At 42.1% G+C, this 19,112-nt stretch overlaps 2 protein-coding genes across 2 annotated transcripts; both read left to right on the forward strand.

The window, feature by feature from the left end:
* The first annotated feature begins 65 nt into the window (after positions 1-65).
* LOC105899772 (cytochrome P450 2D14-like) lies at positions 66-5,789 on the forward strand. Its single transcript, XM_031577259.2, has 9 exons — positions 66-622; positions 1,031-1,193; positions 1,707-1,859; positions 2,136-2,296; positions 2,415-2,588; positions 3,266-3,404; positions 3,600-3,787; positions 4,691-4,832; positions 5,253-5,789. Exons 1-9 carry the CDS (start codon positions 437-439, stop codon positions 5,438-5,440), a joined length of 1,494 nt encoding a protein of 497 aa, XP_031433119.1. The 5' UTR covers positions 66-436; the 3' UTR covers positions 5,441-5,789.
* Positions 5,790-8,209: 2,420 nt separating this feature from the next.
* Positions 8,210-13,757, forward strand: LOC105899668 (stearoyl-CoA desaturase 5). Its single transcript, XM_012826919.3, has 5 exons — positions 8,210-8,723; positions 10,357-10,487; positions 10,738-10,943; positions 11,202-11,434; positions 11,694-13,757. Exons 1-5 carry the CDS (start codon positions 8,501-8,503, stop codon positions 11,882-11,884), a joined length of 984 nt encoding a protein of 327 aa, XP_012682373.1. The 5' UTR covers positions 8,210-8,500; the 3' UTR covers positions 11,885-13,757.
* The last annotated feature ends 5,355 nt before the right edge of the window (positions 13,758-19,112 follow it).

The raw sequence follows: 19,112 nt of genomic DNA on the forward strand, positions 1-19,112 counted from the left end.
TCATTTTCCCTCCATGGTGTCACCTGTGTGTTAAGTGCACAGGGGTCAAGTGTTTTTGTTAGACCAGCCTTTGTTTGTAGCAATACATTTTAGTTTAATGATTTGCTACTAAAATGAAGAAATATAAACGTCAGGAAAGCTTTTGTTGCCCAAAGGGAATTCTTTAAGGTTGGAATTGGCTATTTTGAAGCTAATCAAAAGATTTTCTTAGGGAAACTGATTAGCCGTGTTCTCCAGCATTAAGCTCGGCTGTGGACTGGACTACACACCCCAACCCACCCCCATCTCCCACCCCTGCCCTCTCCTGGCTAATCCCACACGTGCTAACGGGAGGAGAGGTGGAGAGCTAAGCTGGAGGAGTGGAATAGAGCCTAACTGAAGTGCTAGCTGCTTATTTTATTTCCTTACGTCTGCTGTGTGGATCAGCCTGGACGAAATGTTGGGGTGGCTTCTGTACCTGGGGCTGGCCTTCTCTGCGCTGGTGCTGTTGCTGGTGCTGGTGCTGGTGCTGCTCGTGACTCCTCAACGAGGCCCCAACTTTCCCCCAGGACCCCCTGCTTTCCCCCTACTGGGGAACCTGCTCCAACTCAGCATGAAGAACCCGCTGCCGGATCTAAATAAGGTACCGCACAGTCTCTACCCTCACAGCAGAACACAATCTAGAGGAGGTACCCTAACCTGGTGTGCATTTCCCCTAAGCGTTGTTAAACAAGTACCCTCTCTACTAGACCCTTTTAAGCACCCTCTCTTAGTAGCCACGGTGTCTGCTCAATGACGCTCTTGGGAAAGACACCCCAACTTTACCTTTTAGGCATGTTTACATGTAGCCTGTACAACTTGGCAGTGCTGGATAGCTCGTGTACATAGACATTTTTGCAGTGTCTCTGTGGACCAGGAGTATATTGTGTACACAATAGTTTGAATGTATTGAGTTAGACCATGAACTTTGACTCTCGATGCATACTTCAGTGTGAAGAGAGGCCTTGTCCTGTTGCATTAGAGGTCCTGTTTGGTGTGGTTTCACCCCCAGATTGCTCATCGCTATGGTAACGTGTACAGCCTTTTCCTGGGAAGGAGGCCGGCGGTGATGCTGCACGGCCTGCAGGCGGTCAAGGAGGCACTGATGATGCGAGCCACAGACTTTGCAGGAAGGCCACAGGGACTCATGGTCAACCACGTCACAGACTCTAAAGGTGAAGAGAGACTATCTGAAATCTTAATGAGTGTCTAAAGTTTAGACATTTAGGTCTTACTAGGTTTTCAGGTATATCCTAGCTATATTTGTAAAATGGTTCTTCATTGAACATTGACTGCGATGTGTGGTGTGGCTGTTTGCGTGCACAGAAGCAGATTAGTGTTGCAACAGCACCTCACAGACTCTCAGGGAAAAGCCTTCTTATGGCTCAGATTTCACAAAGCCTGCACTGGGCATGAAGATGTTTGTTTCCACAAGCGTTCAACACAAGACCGTATGGTATGTTTAGTACTGATGTGTCATTGATCTTTCTGCTGCTTGCTCCAGCTGCTGAAATATTTTGGTTTAAAAGATGTTGCAAACACAACTGATCTTATCAGGAGAGAAAACAGTGGGAAGATCATCTAGTAACATATTACTCACACACACACTCTCTCTCTGTCTCTCTCTCACACACACACACACACACACACACACACACACACACACACACACACACAACCACTTCCAGGGCTGATTATGGCAGATTATGGGCCAGCGTGGAAGGAGCACCGGCGGTTCGCCCTGAGCGCTATGCGGAACTTTGGGCTGGGGAAAGTCACCATGGAGCAGAGGATTTTGAAGGAGACCGCTTTCATCTGCTCACATTTCGAGAAGAATGCCAGTAACTCATCTGTTGTACTATAATCTTCAATGTAGATAAAGTATTACTTGACGAAGATCACTCTACTTCAACCATCTTCAGGATAGTTATAATATATCGCATCAAGTTAACTTGACATTTTAAATGATACCATCTTATGAATGCAGGATGTGCTCCAGGATATTTCCATGTAAATACTTGTCCATTCTTGTATATTTTACACCATTAGACTCTTAACATAACGTTTGGCTTCCTGCAGTGAGCTAACTCATGGACTGTATGGTATTTTCTACACAGGGACACCTGTGAATCCCCAAGGTCTGATCCACAGCGCGGCTTCCAACATCATCTGTTCCATTCTATTTGGGACCCGATACGATTATGAAGACAACGTCCTGTCCTTCATCATCAAGAGCTTCAAAGAAAATGCAGAGGCTGCCAACAGTGCATGGGCCATGGTAAACATCGTTATTATTTTTATTCTTCTTATTCTCATTATAATATACAAATAGTAAATAATATAGGAGCTATGTATTGAGTAGGTCTCTGAGGCTGCTCTGTGTTCTGTTTTTGAAGATCTATGATACACTCCCATTGCTGAGGAGACTGCCCCTGCCCTTCCAGAAGATCTTTAAGAACTATGACGCCCTGAAGAAACACACAAGAGATATCATAGCGGAACACAAGCAGACGAGGGTCCTGGGAGAACCTCGAGATGTCATCGACTGCTACTTGGATGAGATGGAGAAGGTCTGGTGTTCATCTTGACACCTCCTCACTATACGCTTAATATCATGCAATATCGTTCACAGTAAGGGGTAGAAAACTCCAATTCCAAGAAGTAAAAATCCTGTCATGCTTTTGTTTTTACTTTACATTGAACCCGTCATTCTCATCTATTTATAATCCATCAATCATTCTCATCTATCTATAATCCATCAGTCCTTTCTGATGACTAGATGGAGGTAAAGGTTATATGCTTACTTGAACAGAACTTTTAATTTACTTCTGCCTATAGTTGAATTAAATTGATTGATTGACTCAAAAGCCTTTAAGAATCAACTTAAGGATCAACTGCGCAGCACAGTTAGTCAGTAGGCTGTGTGGCACTGCTGTTTAAGTCATGGGTGAAGATTCTAGAGCTCTGTGGTACTCTATTAACTTTGTCAATGGGTCTCTTAGTAGTAGTCGGTGTAAATTAATGGATTACTATAGTGACCAGAGTTTGAATCTGTGTGAATCAGCCGTGATTCAGCTCTGCCCCTCTCCTGTGCCAAACTGAGGCTGTAGGAGCCATGGCCCCAGTGCAGCCTCAGAGATGGAAACACAGAATGTCTAAGGGTTTTACCCATACACAAAGGTTTTACTCAGTAGAATGCTGCCTCCTGAACTCCCCCTAAAGCACTAATCCCTCTTGTCTTTGTCAGAGAGGTACGGTGGGGTCCTGCCTTGATGAGGAGCGCCTAGTGATGTTGCTGCTGGATCTCCACTTTGCAGGAACTGACACAAGCTCCAACACAATTCTCACTGCTCTACTCTACCTTACCACCTACCGTGATGCTCAAGGTGGGTAACCCACTCCAGGTCGCTATAGAGGCAAGAAAAAAAAAAAAATTGAGTATGCTTCAGATCAGTTTAAGATTATTTTCAGTGAAAAAAGAAATTATATGCTTATCACATATATGGGTGACCTGTACCGCAACTACAGGAAAGCTAACGGGCTGATGTTAGTCATAAAAACATCTTGTCCCAAATCCCCAGTGCTTTGCCAGCATGAGATTGACTCTGTCCTGGGGGAGAGTCCTGACGTCTCATACGATGATCGTCACCAGATGCCCTTCTTCATGGCAACCATCCATGAGATCCAGCGCCTGGCGAACATCGCCCCTCTGGGAGTCTTCCACGCCACTACCAGGAACACCACACTCATGGGCTACCACATCCCTCAGGTGAGTCACTCCTCACAGGTGAGTCACACAGCACAGGTAAAGGGGTTCGATTTACGTCACCACACCTGTGACTTCCTGTCCTCAGGGCGGTGGAAATTCCAGGGACGAGCAGTTGATGTGAGCGCTTTGGTATAGTGAGAGATAAAACATTGTATTATATTGAACGACCACTCAATACACAATTCCAGCCAATCAACAACACTCATTCTCCAATTTTGCTTCATGAGCAGTGAAGGCAGGGTGCATTTGAATGGCTGTGGAGTTCAAATGTGAACTATCTTTTGGCAAAGGAAAGGGAAAGGGTCTGTCAAAAACATAGGAATCACATTTGTTCTGTACAATACTAGCATGATAAATATATGGTAAATAGCTTGCACAAACATTTCAGAATGCAAAGTAGGTCATATATTTTCATATACATTAATTTCTTTCTATGTTCTTGTATATGAAAGGGGCCATAATGATGTGTCTTAACACACTGTGATCATATATATTACACAAAAATGAACACATGAATTTTACAGACCTTTTCCAGGGTTATTCACATTCCACCGACAAAGAATTATTAACCCTTTTCTGGAGAAGCTGAGACAATCCCTAGGCATGCCACGGTGGATAGTCATATCTTAGATGTGAGCAGTGTGACCACTCCGCTGTCCACAGCTGGCTTTCAGATGATGTCAGCCTCTCAGTTCAGGTCCTTGGTAATTACCCGACTACCATTCCCAAACGAGAATTTGCCTATTAAAAGATGAAAGAGTGCCACGGTTGAGGTGCAACATAGATTAGATATTGGGGTCACCACTCTACAATCACTCTTCAGTCATTGCTGTCTGCCTGGTCACTCTCCTATGTCTTAACCACCATTCTCATATGTGTGTCTCCTGTCCTGATTGTCACCAGGGCACCCTTGTCATCACAAACCTCACCTCTGTTCTACATGAGGCGAGCCACTGGGAGCGTCCACATGAATTCTTCCCTGCTCACTTCCTCAACAGCAGAGGGGAGTTTGTGAAGCCTGAAGCTTTCCTAGCATTCTCTGCAGGTACAGTTGTGATCAACACACCTATGTTCAATTCATTACATAAAAACACTTTTTCTTGACTTGACCCTATTTGTGTGTGTTGTGCTCACTGTGTTTGGAGCTTTAGTGAGTGATGCATCAGATGATCAGTGTCCCTATATGGGTGGGTCATATGGCTGAAACTAATAATAATAATAATAATACACTTTATTTGTATAGCACCTTTCATACAAAACAATGCAGCTCGAAGTGCTTAACAGCAAAGAAATTACGTGCACAAAGAAATAGAGTTAGACTAAGACCCCAGTGAAGATAAGGCTATAGAATAGAAAATGTAATGGCTAATCAGAGGATATCCATAAAAAAAATTTTCCTCTTCGTCATCAAAGCACTACACTAAAAACTGTTCATGACGTGGAGTTGTGTGTCCCGTTTGTGTAGGTCCTCGTGTGTGTCTGGGTGAGGCTCTGGCACGCATGGAGCTCTTCTTGATTCTTGTCACCTTGCTTCGCCGTTTCCACTTCGTCTGGCCGAAGAGCAAGAGCAAGCCAGACCTCAAACCCGTCTTCGGGGGGATCCAGGCACCAAAGCCCTATTACCTGGAGGCTCACCCACGCAGGAGGAAGTAGGGGATTATGGTACATTGAACCAGGAAGTGGTGCACACCCTCAGCAATGCAGTTGCATTTACATACAAGGAACCTTGAGTCTGCTAGGACAGGACAGGAATTGGTGTCTGGTGTTTGGCACCGACTTTCTTATTGTATGCAACAAAATGTAGTTCTGAGAAATCCACTGACAAGTATGAGGAAGAACCAATGTTAGGCTATTACCTGTTCACCATATGAAAAAAGTCTACAGGTTTTCAGACCAAAAGTTTCACCTTATCACAATGAAAACAGAAGTGTTACTACATATCAGAATCAGAATCATCTTTATTGGCCAAGTACATTTCCACATACAAGGAATTTTTTTCTGGGTTTAATTGCTCTCAATGTACTTAAACTGAAAAAATGCATGCAACAGTTTAGGATAAAATAAATAAATATAATATATAATATAATAATAAAATATAATAATTTGTCAACTGTTCATTAGAGTGACGGCAAGGGGGAAAAAAACTGTTCCTGTGTCTGGTGGTTTTGGTGTGCAGAGATCTGTAGCGCCTGCCAGAGGGGAGGAGCTGGAACAGATTATGTCCAGGGTGTGAGGGGTCTGCAATGATTTTCCCTGCCCGTTTCCTGGCTCTGATGTTATAAAGGTCCTGGATGGTGGGCAGGTCGGCACCAATAATCCTTTCTGCAGACCTGACTGTCCGTTGTAATCTGTTCCTGTCCAGTTTAGTGGCTGAACCAAACCAGACAGTGATGGATGTGCAGAGCACAGACTCAATGACTGCAGTATAAAACTGGATCAGCAGCTCCTGAGGCAGGTTGTACTTCCTGAGCTGGCGCAGGAAGTACATCCTCTGCTGGGCCTTTTTGAGGACTGTATTTATGTTTGGCTCCCACTTCAGGTTCTGGGAGATTGTGGAACCCAGAAACCTGAAGGATTCCACAGCAGACACAGTGCTGTTTAGTATGGTGAGGGGGGGCAGTGATGGGGGGCTCCTCCTGAAGTCCACTATCATCTCCACAGTTTTGAGAGAGTTCAACTCCAGGTTGTAGCGACTGCACCACAGGGCCAGATGTTGAACTTATATATGAGTAAAGTACACATATGTATACACATGTAATATACACATGTAATATACACACATACACACACACACACACATATATACAGTGGGGAAAATAAGTATTTGACCACCTGCCGATTTCGCAAGTTTGGCCACTTGCAAAGAAATGTGTGATCTGTAATTGTAATGGTAGGTCTATTTTAACAGTGAGCGACAGAATATCAACAAAAAACATCCAGAAAACTGCATTTTATAACAGTTATGAATTGATTTGAATTTGATCGCTGGAAATAAGTATTTGATCCCCTACCAAACAACAATAATTCTGGCTCCCACAGACCAGTTATGTGCCCATGAGGCACACAGATTAGTCCTATTCTGCCTAACAAGGTACACCTGATCTCAACTAGTGACGTGTATAAAAGAAACCTGTCCAAAGAATCATACTTCACACCTTCATCCTCACCACCATGGGCAAGACCAAAGAGTTGTCCAAGGACATCAGAGATAAGATTGTAGACCTGCACAAGGCTGGTATGGGCTACAAAACCATCGGCAAGCAGCTTGGTGAGAAGCAGACAACTGTTGGTGCGATAATTCGCGAATGGAAGCAACACCAAACAACTGTCAATCGCCCTCGGTCTGGGGCTTCATGCAAGATCTCGCCTTGTGCAGTATTGGTGATCATCCGAAAGGTGCAGGATAACCCCAGAACTACACAGGGGGAGCTTGTGAATGATCTCAAGGCAGCTGGGACCACAGTCACCAAGAAAACCATTGGCAACACACTATGCCGTAATAGTTTGAAGTCCTTCAGCGCTCGCAAGGTCCCCCTGCTCAAGAAAGACATGTACAGGGCCGTCTGAAGTTTGCCAATGAACACTTGAATGATTCTAAGGAGGATTGGGAGAATCTGATGTGGTCAGATGGGACCAAAATCAAGCTCTTTGGCATCAACTCGACTCGCCGCGTTTGGAGGGGGAAGGATGCTGAATATGACCCCAAGAAAACCATCCCCACTGTCAAGCATGGAGGTGAAAACATTATGCTTTGGGGCTGTTTCTCTGCCAAGGGTACAGGACGACTCCACCACATCTAGGGGACTATGGATGGGGCCATGTACCGTGGAATTTTGGGCGAGAACCTCCTTCCTTCAGCCAGGACATTGAAAACGCAACATTAAGGATTTGGAGAGGATCTGCAAAGAGGAGTGGACCAAAATTCCTTCCGAGATGTGTGTAAACCTGGTGACCAACTACAAGAAACGTCTGACGTCTGTGCTTGCCAACAAGGGTTACTCCACCAAGTACAAAGTCATGTTTTGCTAGGGGATCAAATACTTATTTTCTCGTGATCAAATGCAAATCAATTCATCACTGTTATACAATGCAGTTTTCTGGATGTTTTTGTAGATATTCTGTCTCTCACTGTTAAAATAGACCTACCATTACAATTATAGGACACGCATTTCTTTGCAAGTGGGCAAACTTGCGAAATCGGCAGGGGGTCAAATACTTATTTTCCCCACTGTAGCTATGGCGTTTTTGGATTTTATTAAGTTTTGTTAGCCTAACCTGCACAGGATCTGTTTACATAGTAAAATGTGTTAATTAATTAAATCATATAAATCAATAAAATTCATTAAAACATGTATACAGTGTATTGTTTTGAATGTTAATTCATAACAATGTGCACAAAAAAATGGTTGAAAAATATTTGTATCTCCACAGAAATATGTTGCAAAACAAGGACTGATTTCATAGTGACATCACTTCAGGCTTTGTCCAGCAGCATCTTCTCACTCCACTCTCATGTAACAACCACAGTTCGTGGCTGATCCTTGTGCCTGGTTATGCCGCTGCAGGTCCTCCTCTGATACGGGTCCGTCTCGTCAGAAGCCTTAAAACTAAACAGCGCACTAATGTAGTTTAGACAAATTCACCATCTTTATCACTAGTAGAAACGCGTACACGTCGTGCTGCGCAGTTATTCAGAAAGGTTTAGGACAGAAGATGGTGGCTGTACGCAGACAGTGCGCTGTGCGGGAGGAGGATGTACTAAGCGCCGACAAAGAGGGGAATTGCGACGAAACCGAACCGAAGTCTACAAATTACAAAGGAGACGACGTGCAAGGGATTGTCTGGAGAAATGTTATTCTTATGATCCTCCTTCATTCTGCGTCCATATATTCCCTCTTTTTGATTCCAGTGGCACGACCTCTTACCCTGGCGTGGTGTAAGTCTGAGCGGCAAAAAACTCACCTTTTATAAATACAGCTGGTTGCTTGTGTAACTTCCAAACTCCACGCTGAGATACTCGCGTGAAGGCTAGTCTTTCCTATATTATGTTTCAAATTAAATGAGACCTGCGACTGTCAAGGAAGATATGGGTGTAAATATGTTAAAGTTAATATTTATTAAATGACTCTGGGAATTGCCTAGACATTTTTGTATTGCCTATGTGTAGCCTACCTATGTAAGTAAGACATATTAAGTATAAGAAGTGTATATATTTTAAACGTTATAAGTGCAAATAATTATTGACACTTGATGGATGCACATCGCCTGCGCAGTGTGCATGTATGAATTAGGATTTTTAAGGCGCATTGCGTTGTAAAAAGGCCTGTTGATCTTAGGTCACTAAAAATATGTAATTGTCAAGGAACGGTCAGGATTCAATAATATTCCTGTGCATTGGTTATTGTCTTCTGTGTCTTTATGCGTTTGTTTGTCTTTACAAATTCCAGTGCCATACAAGATGCAACTAATGCACAGGAACATTGGGTATTGTCTTTTGTCATGCTGTCAAACTTGTGAAACTTGCAAGATGTTTGTAGCATAAAACCTAAACTTACCAAAACAAGGTACTATAAAATATGCATGCATTAGTCACTAGGATCTCTATATGTAATATGATCCATGCAAGAATTTCAATAATGTTCTCACTAACAAAACTGCCCCCTCAGGGTCTTTCCTCATAAATTCCCTGCAAAGGCCAGACAACACACAGAACAAAGAGTCCTCAGACCCCGCATGGACTGTGAAGAGTAGAAGCAGAGTGTGACATGCATTCTGACATTTCGTGTGGTTAGAGTCAGAAATATCAGGTGTTATAACAAGGAAATCCACACAAAAATGAGGAGTTGTGTTTCTATGGAAACAAGGGTCTGGTTCCTGCAATCACAGGCTGCTGGACAGTTAAGTAGTGCAATTATAACATATACCTGTGGTGTCCCTATTATTTTGTATTTATATTTATGTAATTGGCAGTATCTAAATCCTCAGGGGTCACGGACTCTCTATACCCTAGTGGCATGTACCCAACAGTATTCAGAATGATACATTTTGACCATTATCAATTCCTCAGAGGTTAGCAGAAGGCCCCTTTCTTCAGCATCATAGCAGTCTTCATAGGCTTATGTAATTTGAGGACATCGGTCAATGCATGTTTACACTGAAAACAGCAATGCCCCTGTTGACCTCCCACCCCATGGTTTGATATAGGGCATATGCATTCTCTACCTCTTGATCTGCTTCATCAGGACCGATTCATTGCGTAGTAGCAGACTGGCCATCTGGAGTCGTGCTGGGCCGGACGATATGTGATCATGTGACACTTTAACACACTTCAGCCCTGTATAACACACTTATGCACGCATTAACACATTGTATTACACGTTAACACGCTTCAGCACACTGATTAGCCACTCCTCAAAGCTTGCTAATTGGCCAATGAAAATTCTAGCAGGCCTAGTTGTTCTCAATTGACAGTTTTCAGATTAGAATCTCAGGGAAAATTGAACTCATATATATGGTCTAGCAGTGTCAGGCTAACCCTTGTGTGAGACTGCTCTCTGGTTGCTTTTCAGCATACGTATACTTCTTAATCACGGCCTTAGGAGTGACTGCAGGGGCCCACCGGTTATGGAGCCACAGGTCCTACAAGGCAAAGCTACCCCTCAGGGTCTTCTTGGTTGCTGCCAACTGCATGGCCTTCCAGGTGATACACTTGAACCCTTACTCGTAGACAGGATAGTCAAACTCATGCAACTGCAAAGTAATATTTAGGTGGTATATTTTATGTGTCATTTCATTTATTTAATTTCTATTCATTTATATATATGTTGCACTGTATGGTTAACATTTCTGTTTGATATGTGGTGGCTGAGTATTCTCTGTGGTCACTCTAAGTGCAATTTCCAGAGCAGAGCTGTCTGTGACGAATCTTTTCCTCTCGTTACTGTGAACAGAATGACATTTTCGAATGGTCGCGAGATCACAGGGTGCATCACAAGTACTCAGAGACAAACGCTGATCCCCACAACGCCAGGCGGGGCTTCTTCTTCGCTCACATTGGCTGGCTGTTTGTCCGGAAGCACCGAGATGTCATCGAGAAGGGCAGGAAGCTGGACACCAGCGATCTCTTGGCCGACCCTGTGGTGGTGTTTCAGAGGAGGTTGGCTGGTTTTCACAGTGACATAATGAAAGACAGCTTTGAGGCTTTGTCTTTATAGGAAGTGGTACAAAGATGCTGTCTCTATAAAACATTTTCAAAGAGTACATTTCTTTTAGCCTTTATGCAAACAGTCAAGTGTATATGCTTATGTAGCAAGTAATGACTGGTCACAATGAACCATTATTGAAATTCCTTGGTTTAAAATTTTGAGTTTGATTCTTGTAAGCAGCTTTCATATGTGCCATTTTTTTATTCCAGATACTATAAAACTTTAGTCCTAGTGATGTGTTTCCTGGTGCCCACCCTGGTCCCATGGTACTTTTGGGGAGAGAGCTTGTGGAACTCCTACTTCCTGGCGTCCATCCTGCGCTACACTGTCTCCCTCAACGTCACCTGGCTGGTAAACAGCGCCGCCCACATGTATGGAAACCGGCCCTATGATATAACTATAAACCCCCGTGAAAACAGCTTTGTCACGCTTGGAGCCATTGGTGAGTTGGGATTTTGAATGGTCTAAAATAAGGAAAATATGAGAACTTTTGCAGGCATAATTCACCTCAGAAAACCTAAAGTTTGTGTATTTATGTTAAATGTTTACAACTGTATCATGTATTTGAATTGATTGAATATGGCATTTAATACCACTTGTTCTGTGCATAGCGCAAAATGGCTACTGCACAAGAGATTTACTTAACTAAAACCTAAACTATTGTTTGACTGTCATCTCTGTGGCAACCTTGGAAATTTCAGGTGAGGGTTTTCACAACTTCCACCACACCTTCCCATTTGACTACTCTGCCAGCGAGTTTGGCTTCCGCTTCAACCCCACCACCTGCTTCATAAACCTGATGTGCTGGCTCGGCCTGGCCAGCGACTGCAAGAAGGCCTCGGCCGAGATGGTCCAGGCCCGCAAATGCAGGACAGGCGAAGGAACCTCATGAGGAGCCACTCATATCTGAGAATGAAGTCCACTCTCACCGATGATAGGGGCTGCAAACTCTCTTGACACATGCAAGGGGCTAAGATGTTTAGATTCTGTTTCATTATTTTCAGTGTGTTAATCAATTTTTTCCAACTTTTCTCTCCAGTTGTCAGTTGTTTCCATTTGTCAAAGTCAAGGATGTATAGAACATGGCTTCAGTTGAATCTCAACCGTATTCCAGTCACGTTTAGTTGAGAATTAATCTATTGAGTAAAGGTTATATCTAACTGTTTTATCTATAGATGAAAATGGGGGGAAAGTGCAAATAAATACATTCCTATAGTGTGCCTCTGTGAAGTCTTCACAGATGGGTTCATCAACAATATTGAAAACAACCTAGGGATAGTTTAAAATGGGGCAGAGCATCACAGAGACGGAACCTGTAGAGCAGATGGAATATATGGGACACATAAGAAGACATTTCACTGAAGGATAACACACAACAACAGAGAGATGTAGCTCCAATAGTGCAGGTTTTCCATAGATTTCACCAGGGTTAAAAAAAAAAAAACATCCTGTATGTTAAAGTATGCATAGTTTAACATTTCTAGATACACAAATTTAGAGATAGACAAATGTACCTCATATGAGAAAAAAAAGTATGTTGTAACAAACTTGTGTAAATTAACTCCTAATGGAAGAGCCCCATTCTCCTAGCAAAAAAATAATTAGGAGGCTTACCAATTGGCCTACTCCGAGTTAACTTAACCAGGTTTGTCACTAAACCACATACTTGGAATACCCCCTGGCAGAATGGCCACCACATAATAACAAAATTGTGCGTTTTCCTATTTGTTGAATCGTGTCACATCTGCTGTCAAATTAGGTAAGTGTAGCCTACTGCAGCGTCAGTGGCAGGAGCAGAGCTTGCCTTTCCTGCTGATGGGCACAAATGATCAGTCAGTGGAACAGTGGGTGTTCTATTTGCACACACACCTTCCTGTCCCTGATCCTGTCCTGGCCCTGATTGAACAAAAACATGTTTGTGCACTGAAGTAGGGAATTTGTACACCACAAGTGTCCTAATTGAGCCATGTTTATTTAAGTTTGTTTGGTGGGAGATGAAATCAATGATCCACTAATTTAAAGTTAGAGAATGATATGGAATGAAATTTTCTAGAAGCCTACATTTATTGGACTGCTATGGTTGGATATTTATATATTTATACTCTATCAACAGTCATTTAGGAGTGTCACTGAGCATGACTGGAAGCCATGAATGAAACATTTTGGCCTTGAGACAGGATTCATTGTTAATGCTGTCACGCAAATAAATTACTTTTAATTTCATTGAATCAAAACCTCAGAAGCTGGAAGGTGTTGCAGCAAAAAAAAGAATCATTCACCACCAGCACAATAAGATAAGAGCAACGGACTTAATTCATGCCATAGGTCAGCTTGACAATGACCCTTACCCTTAAGTAGTAAACCTGCTTAATCTCACCATAGGGTTACAAATTTGCCTTAGCATTGTGAGTGATGACTGATTTCAACGTGCAGTGTTTGATCACTTAGCAATCAACTGTTCATAGATGTTGTTAAGTGTTAATGTGTTCTGATATTTCCTGTACTACATGTGAATTTACTTTTGCATTGACATTTTTGAGAAAGCTTTTACGCACCTACAGTTTTCACTCGTTTTCACTCCACAATGACTTGATTAAGGAATGTATGGTTATTTGACTTGTTTTTCTCCAGAAGCAAAGATTTCTACCTCCCTCTGACATACAGAAAAGGCCACATGTGCAACTCAGGGTTACTGGGTTTGTTAGGGGTTGTAACTTAACCACACTGTCAATCAAGGTCAAACAATAAATGTGATGTTAAAGTGGCTTCAGTTTGCATTCAAAGAGACAGTCCTACTCTCCTTAAGCTTAAAGCTGCCACAACATAATACAAAGTATGGCACATCTACTTACTGTCTGATATAAAGCCTATATATTGTTTATGTCCAATTGTACCTACTGTGTTGTGATTATATGCATAGTGAGAACTACATAAATACAAATCTATATCAATAGAAATAGAGCAACCTCCTCAAAGTAGCTTGGGGCGTTTATATATCCTGTTTTTATCAGCTAAGAGGTTTTCCCCATGTTACCTTTGGTGCTATCTTTTATTGACTTGCAAACAACTGTGACTGCATAAACAATCAAATTTTTGCTCTTAATACGTTTTATTAGCGTGATTGCTCAGTCACGCGGCACAATATTTTTTTTAGGCTTTTGCTAGTGTCATCAAAATAGATTGGGGTTGGGATTTTATTTAACAAGCACATACCCACCAACCGTCTTAAAATATTTCTAACTTAATTCCATTGGAACCACAAGCTAGATACAACAATAGAAAAAAGTGGTTCTTCTACTAAGACCCTAGTCTTAATTAATCTGATCCACTGTTATATCCCAAAAAGTAATAATTAATCCAAGATAGACTACCTTGCAGTCACCAGAACAAAGACCAAGTAAGAAGTTCAGAAGAATTAACTTACTTTTTATTGCATTGACAGAAACCCTGAACTTCTGGGTGCCCTTAAACCTCTTCAAAAGGAAACACAAATGTATCTAATATGAGAAAAAAGTATGTTGTTCAGTAACCAAGTTAACTCCTCCTAATTGAAGAGCCCATTGGCTTCATTCTCCTAGCAAACATTTCTTAGGAGGCTTAGCACTTGACCTACTCTGAGTTAACTCACCCAGGTTTGTCACTAAACCTCATACTTGGAATACACCCTGGCAGAATGGCCACCACATAAAAACGAACTTGCGCATTTTCTTATCTGTTGAATCGTGTCACATCTGCTGTCAAATTAGGTACATTTGGCATACTGTAGCGTCAGTGGTAGGAGCGGAGCTTGCCTTTTCTTGCCGATGGGCACAAATTATGTGTCATAGTCAGTGGTGTTCTATTTACACACACACCTTCCTGTCCCTGATCCTGTCCTGGCCCTGATTGAACAAAAACATGTTTGTGCACTGAAGTAGGGAATTTGCACCACAAGTGTCCTAATTGAGCCGGGACTCAAAAGTGAGGTGTCTACCACAGTTGTCAAAATAAAGATCAATTCACAAATCAGTCTCATAAATCAATCTAATATATCAGTCTCAAAAAATATTATAAACTATCAATTGTGAAATCTGATAAGTAATTCAATGAATAACTACAACCAAAGTTACCTTATTAATAGTGGGTAAAGGCTGAAGATCTTAAGAGTTCTAAATAGAAGAGGTTAGAAACAGTCTTTATTCCAGCTCCCTGGAATTAACCTTGTGTTTTTTGTAAGTCTTTTAAAAGTTCCTAACCTCTTGTTTAGTTAAGCCTTTGCGGCATAGCTAACTCCTCTGTTTTTTTGTCTGCCTTGTTTTTGTCTGCCTTGTTTTTGTCCTGGATTTACCCCCCCTGAGTTGCTCTCTGTTTTTTGCCGTTACCTTCTGAGCTTTTGGATTATTCCTTTTTTTTTGGAGAAAATAGAACAGAATCTTTTTTCGCACTTGGGTCCTATTTTGCTCAGTGAGTTCCTCACTGACTGAACCAGGAATCCAGCGGCCCGGGTTCAATTCCGGACTCCGGACAGGTAAGCTGTGCCTATACTGTATGCTGTCCCAGCCAGCACCCACTCCTACCAGGCTAAATGTTCTAAATTCATGTTGTACCTCTTCCATAAATAAACCATGTGTATTAGACGTCACTAGTATACATATCTGTGAGATTCTGTGCTGGGGATATTGACTTCTTATGTAATGTTCCCTAAGACCCAGATGTTTCATACAACAGTTGATGTTATCAGCCTATAGGCCTATGTTAGATGATAGGGAACCAGGTCAAACTTGTCTGACTGTACACTGACTATACGCCAGCTCTTGGAAGTCAAAGGCGTAGCCTGGGGCATTTTTTTTTTCTTTTTTCATTTGTTAAAGGCAGATTAGAGAAAGGTTGGGGAAATACAGTCAAGCCGGAATGAATTTTTTGTCTCAAAATTCTACACAAAATAGCCCATAATGACAAAGTGAAAACGGGTTTTTAGACATTTGTGCTAATTTATTAAAAATCTAAATGTAAAATATCATATGTACACAAGTGTGCACACCCTTTGATATGACACCCAAAAGTGAGCTGAGGTGCATTTTGTTTCCACTGATACTGCTTGAGATGCTTCTACAACTTAATTCCACCTGCTATAAATTCAATTGACTGCACATGATTGGGGATTGCCAACACCTGCATACAGTATATAAGGTCCCACAGTTGACAGTGCATGTCAGAGCAAACTCCAAGCCATGGGGTCAAAAGAATTATCTGCAGACCTCAGAAACAGGATTGTGTCAAGGCATAGATCTGGAGAAGGGTACAGAAAAATCTCTGCAGCTTTATAGGTCCCAAAGAGCACAGCGGCCACCATCATTCGTAAATGGAAGAAGTTTGGAACCACCAAGAATCTTCCTAGACCTGGCCACCCGGCCAAACGGAACAATCATGGAAGACGGGCCATTGCCAGCGAGGTGAGCAGGAACCCGATGGTCACTCTGACAGAGCTCCAGCGTATCCTTGTGGAGATGGGAGAACCTTTCAGAAGATCAACTATCCAGGCAGCACTCCACCAATTAGGCCTTTATGGTAGAGTGGCCAGACGGAAGCCCCTCCTTAGTAAAAGGCACATCACAGCCCACTTGGAGTTAGCCAAAAAGCACCTAAAGGACTCTCAAACCATGAGAATCACGATTCTCGGGTCTGATGAAACAAAAATTGAACTTTTTGGCCTGAATACCAAGCGTCACGTCTGGAGGAAACCAGGCACCGCTCATCACCTGGCTAATACCATCCCTACAGTGAAGCATGGCGGTGGTAGCATCATCATGATGTGGGGATGTTTTTCAGCAGCGGGAACAGGGCGACTAGTCCTGATAGAGGGAAAGATGAATGCAGCTAAGTACACCGAGATCCTTGAAGAAAAGCTGCTCTGGACCTCAAACTGGGGGAAAGGTTTACCTTCCAACATGACAACGACCCGAAGCACACAGCCAAGAGAACAAAGGCGTGGCTTTGGAGAAAGTCTGTGCATGTCCTTGAGTGGCCCAGCCAGAGCCCAGACCTGAATCCAATTGAACATCTGTGGAAAGAGCTGAAAATGGCTGTGTACCAACGCTCCCCATCCAGAGGTGTAAAGTAACTAATTACTTTTACTCACGTTACTGTAATTGAGTAGTTTTTGAAATCGGTAATTTTACTTTTACTTAAGTAGATTTTGACTTTAGTATTGTACTTCGCTACATTGGAAATTACATCCATTACTGAGTAAAAAAAAAAAACATAGTTCAAGGCGGGAATCGGGCACCACAATTCTCAGTGCAGTGGTGGATGCTGCATAGAGTAGATGATGGAGTCATGCAAGGCGCCGGTACGGTGCCGAGTCACGAGAGATAGATATGGAGGAAGATGATAGTGCGGACAACAAGCTGCGGACCACCAACAAGCTGAAGCACCGAACTTTCCGCCAGTTGAAATTAAAGAAGATGAAGAAAACCCGTGGCCACATCTGAGCAAACAGTTTGCCTTCCAACATAAAAGAGGCAACAGCTATATGCTGTGTAAACTGTGCCTAATCCGCCAGTCAGAACTTTCTGCTTATAAAAATGAATCTTCAAATCTGCGCAAGCATGTGTTGGTAAGTACAGTATTTGTCCCTTTCCATTAGTAGTTCAGACAGTGTTTTTGTCGTTTAGTTAGCTTTGCTCCATTAAGCGAAATATGCGTTTCATGGCACTAGTAGGTAGTAGCCTAATTTTGGCTAGCACTTGCAACCGCCCTGAGTATGCTAACGTCGACAGCGGTCATCCAATAGACTAATAATAATTCCATTCCTGTCTTCCATTCGTTTCAAGTCATAGCATTATTATGTTCAGTCTCTCATATTGTGTTAAAAACTGCAGATCAGTCATCAGCAATGAAATACACCACATAAACTGATATTAGGCTAATCATTTGGCTGCCTCCCATGCCTTGAAACAGAACAATGTAAATGCGCACACCATCGTTTTCAGACAGTTGGACAAGTCAATGTGTATGTCGTTATCTGCAATGTATCACGATGTTTATTCAGATATTGATAACGATAAGTGGTGGCTTTGCAACGTGCACGTCTTTCATGTTCATGCTCAGGGGTCTCGGTTAGCAAGAATTGAGGATTATGAATTGTGATGCATGTAGAAATAGAAAATAATGCTATAATTCTGTATACTGTAGGTCTGTCATCTCAAGTAGCTATTTATAGCTATTTCTGTGTTATGATGCACTCTTGATGGCAGCTCAATACTTAATTGTCAGAAATGTTGTTTGTCATTCTACAGGTCTAGTCTATGTCAGACAACACCTTGACCGGATGTTAGAGGCTGGAGCAAGTTGGACAACATTCATCAGATGAAGATGATTTATTTTCCTCAATGAAGTCCAGAAGGTCAGAAGGTGCAGGGGAGTTAAAAGGGTACCTAGCCTGTGTCTCAGTCAATATGGATCTGCTGAACGCCTTTCAGAATATCAAAAAACTGTCCCTGAAACTCAATACTGGCCTACCTGCCTCGGCCGCCTGCGAGCGACTCTTCAGCTGTGCTGGATTGCTGTTCAATGCAAAGCGAGCCCGGATGAACTCTACTCACCTTGAAAATCAGCTGCTGCTCAAACTCAACAAGAAGTTTATAGACTAATGCTCTAAAGGTGGACACAAGTAAAGTAACCAAAGTTTACAGTGGGGCAGCGGTATTTTAACTTTTTATTTTAGCTGTCATGTGGTTCATGTCTTGACATGTCCTCCCAAAAGTTCTTAAATGTTGTGTTGACATGTTTAATGTATGACATGTTTAATGTCATTGCACTTATATTTCTAAAGATTCTCCTTTAATAAAAAATAACTATTTTTTGTATTGGATTTATGACCCCTTGTCCTTTTTTGCACTATATAGGAGCGGCCCCCATCAAGTTGTTGAAAGTAACTAAGTAACTTTTACTTAAAGTACATTTTAAATGAACTACTTTTTACTTTTACTTGAGTACATTTTTAGATGGGTAATTTTACTTGTACTTAAGTAAAATTTCATCAAAGTAATTGTACTTTTACTTGAGTACAATATTTCAGTACTTTTTACACCTCTGTCCCCATCCAACCTGACAGAGCTTGCAAGGATATGCCGAGAGGA

Source organism: Clupea harengus, chromosome 12, assembly GCF_900700415.2.
Source record: "Clupea harengus chromosome 12, Ch_v2.0.2, whole genome shotgun sequence".
Taxonomy (NCBI): domain Eukaryota; kingdom Metazoa; phylum Chordata; class Actinopteri; order Clupeiformes; family Clupeidae; genus Clupea; species Clupea harengus.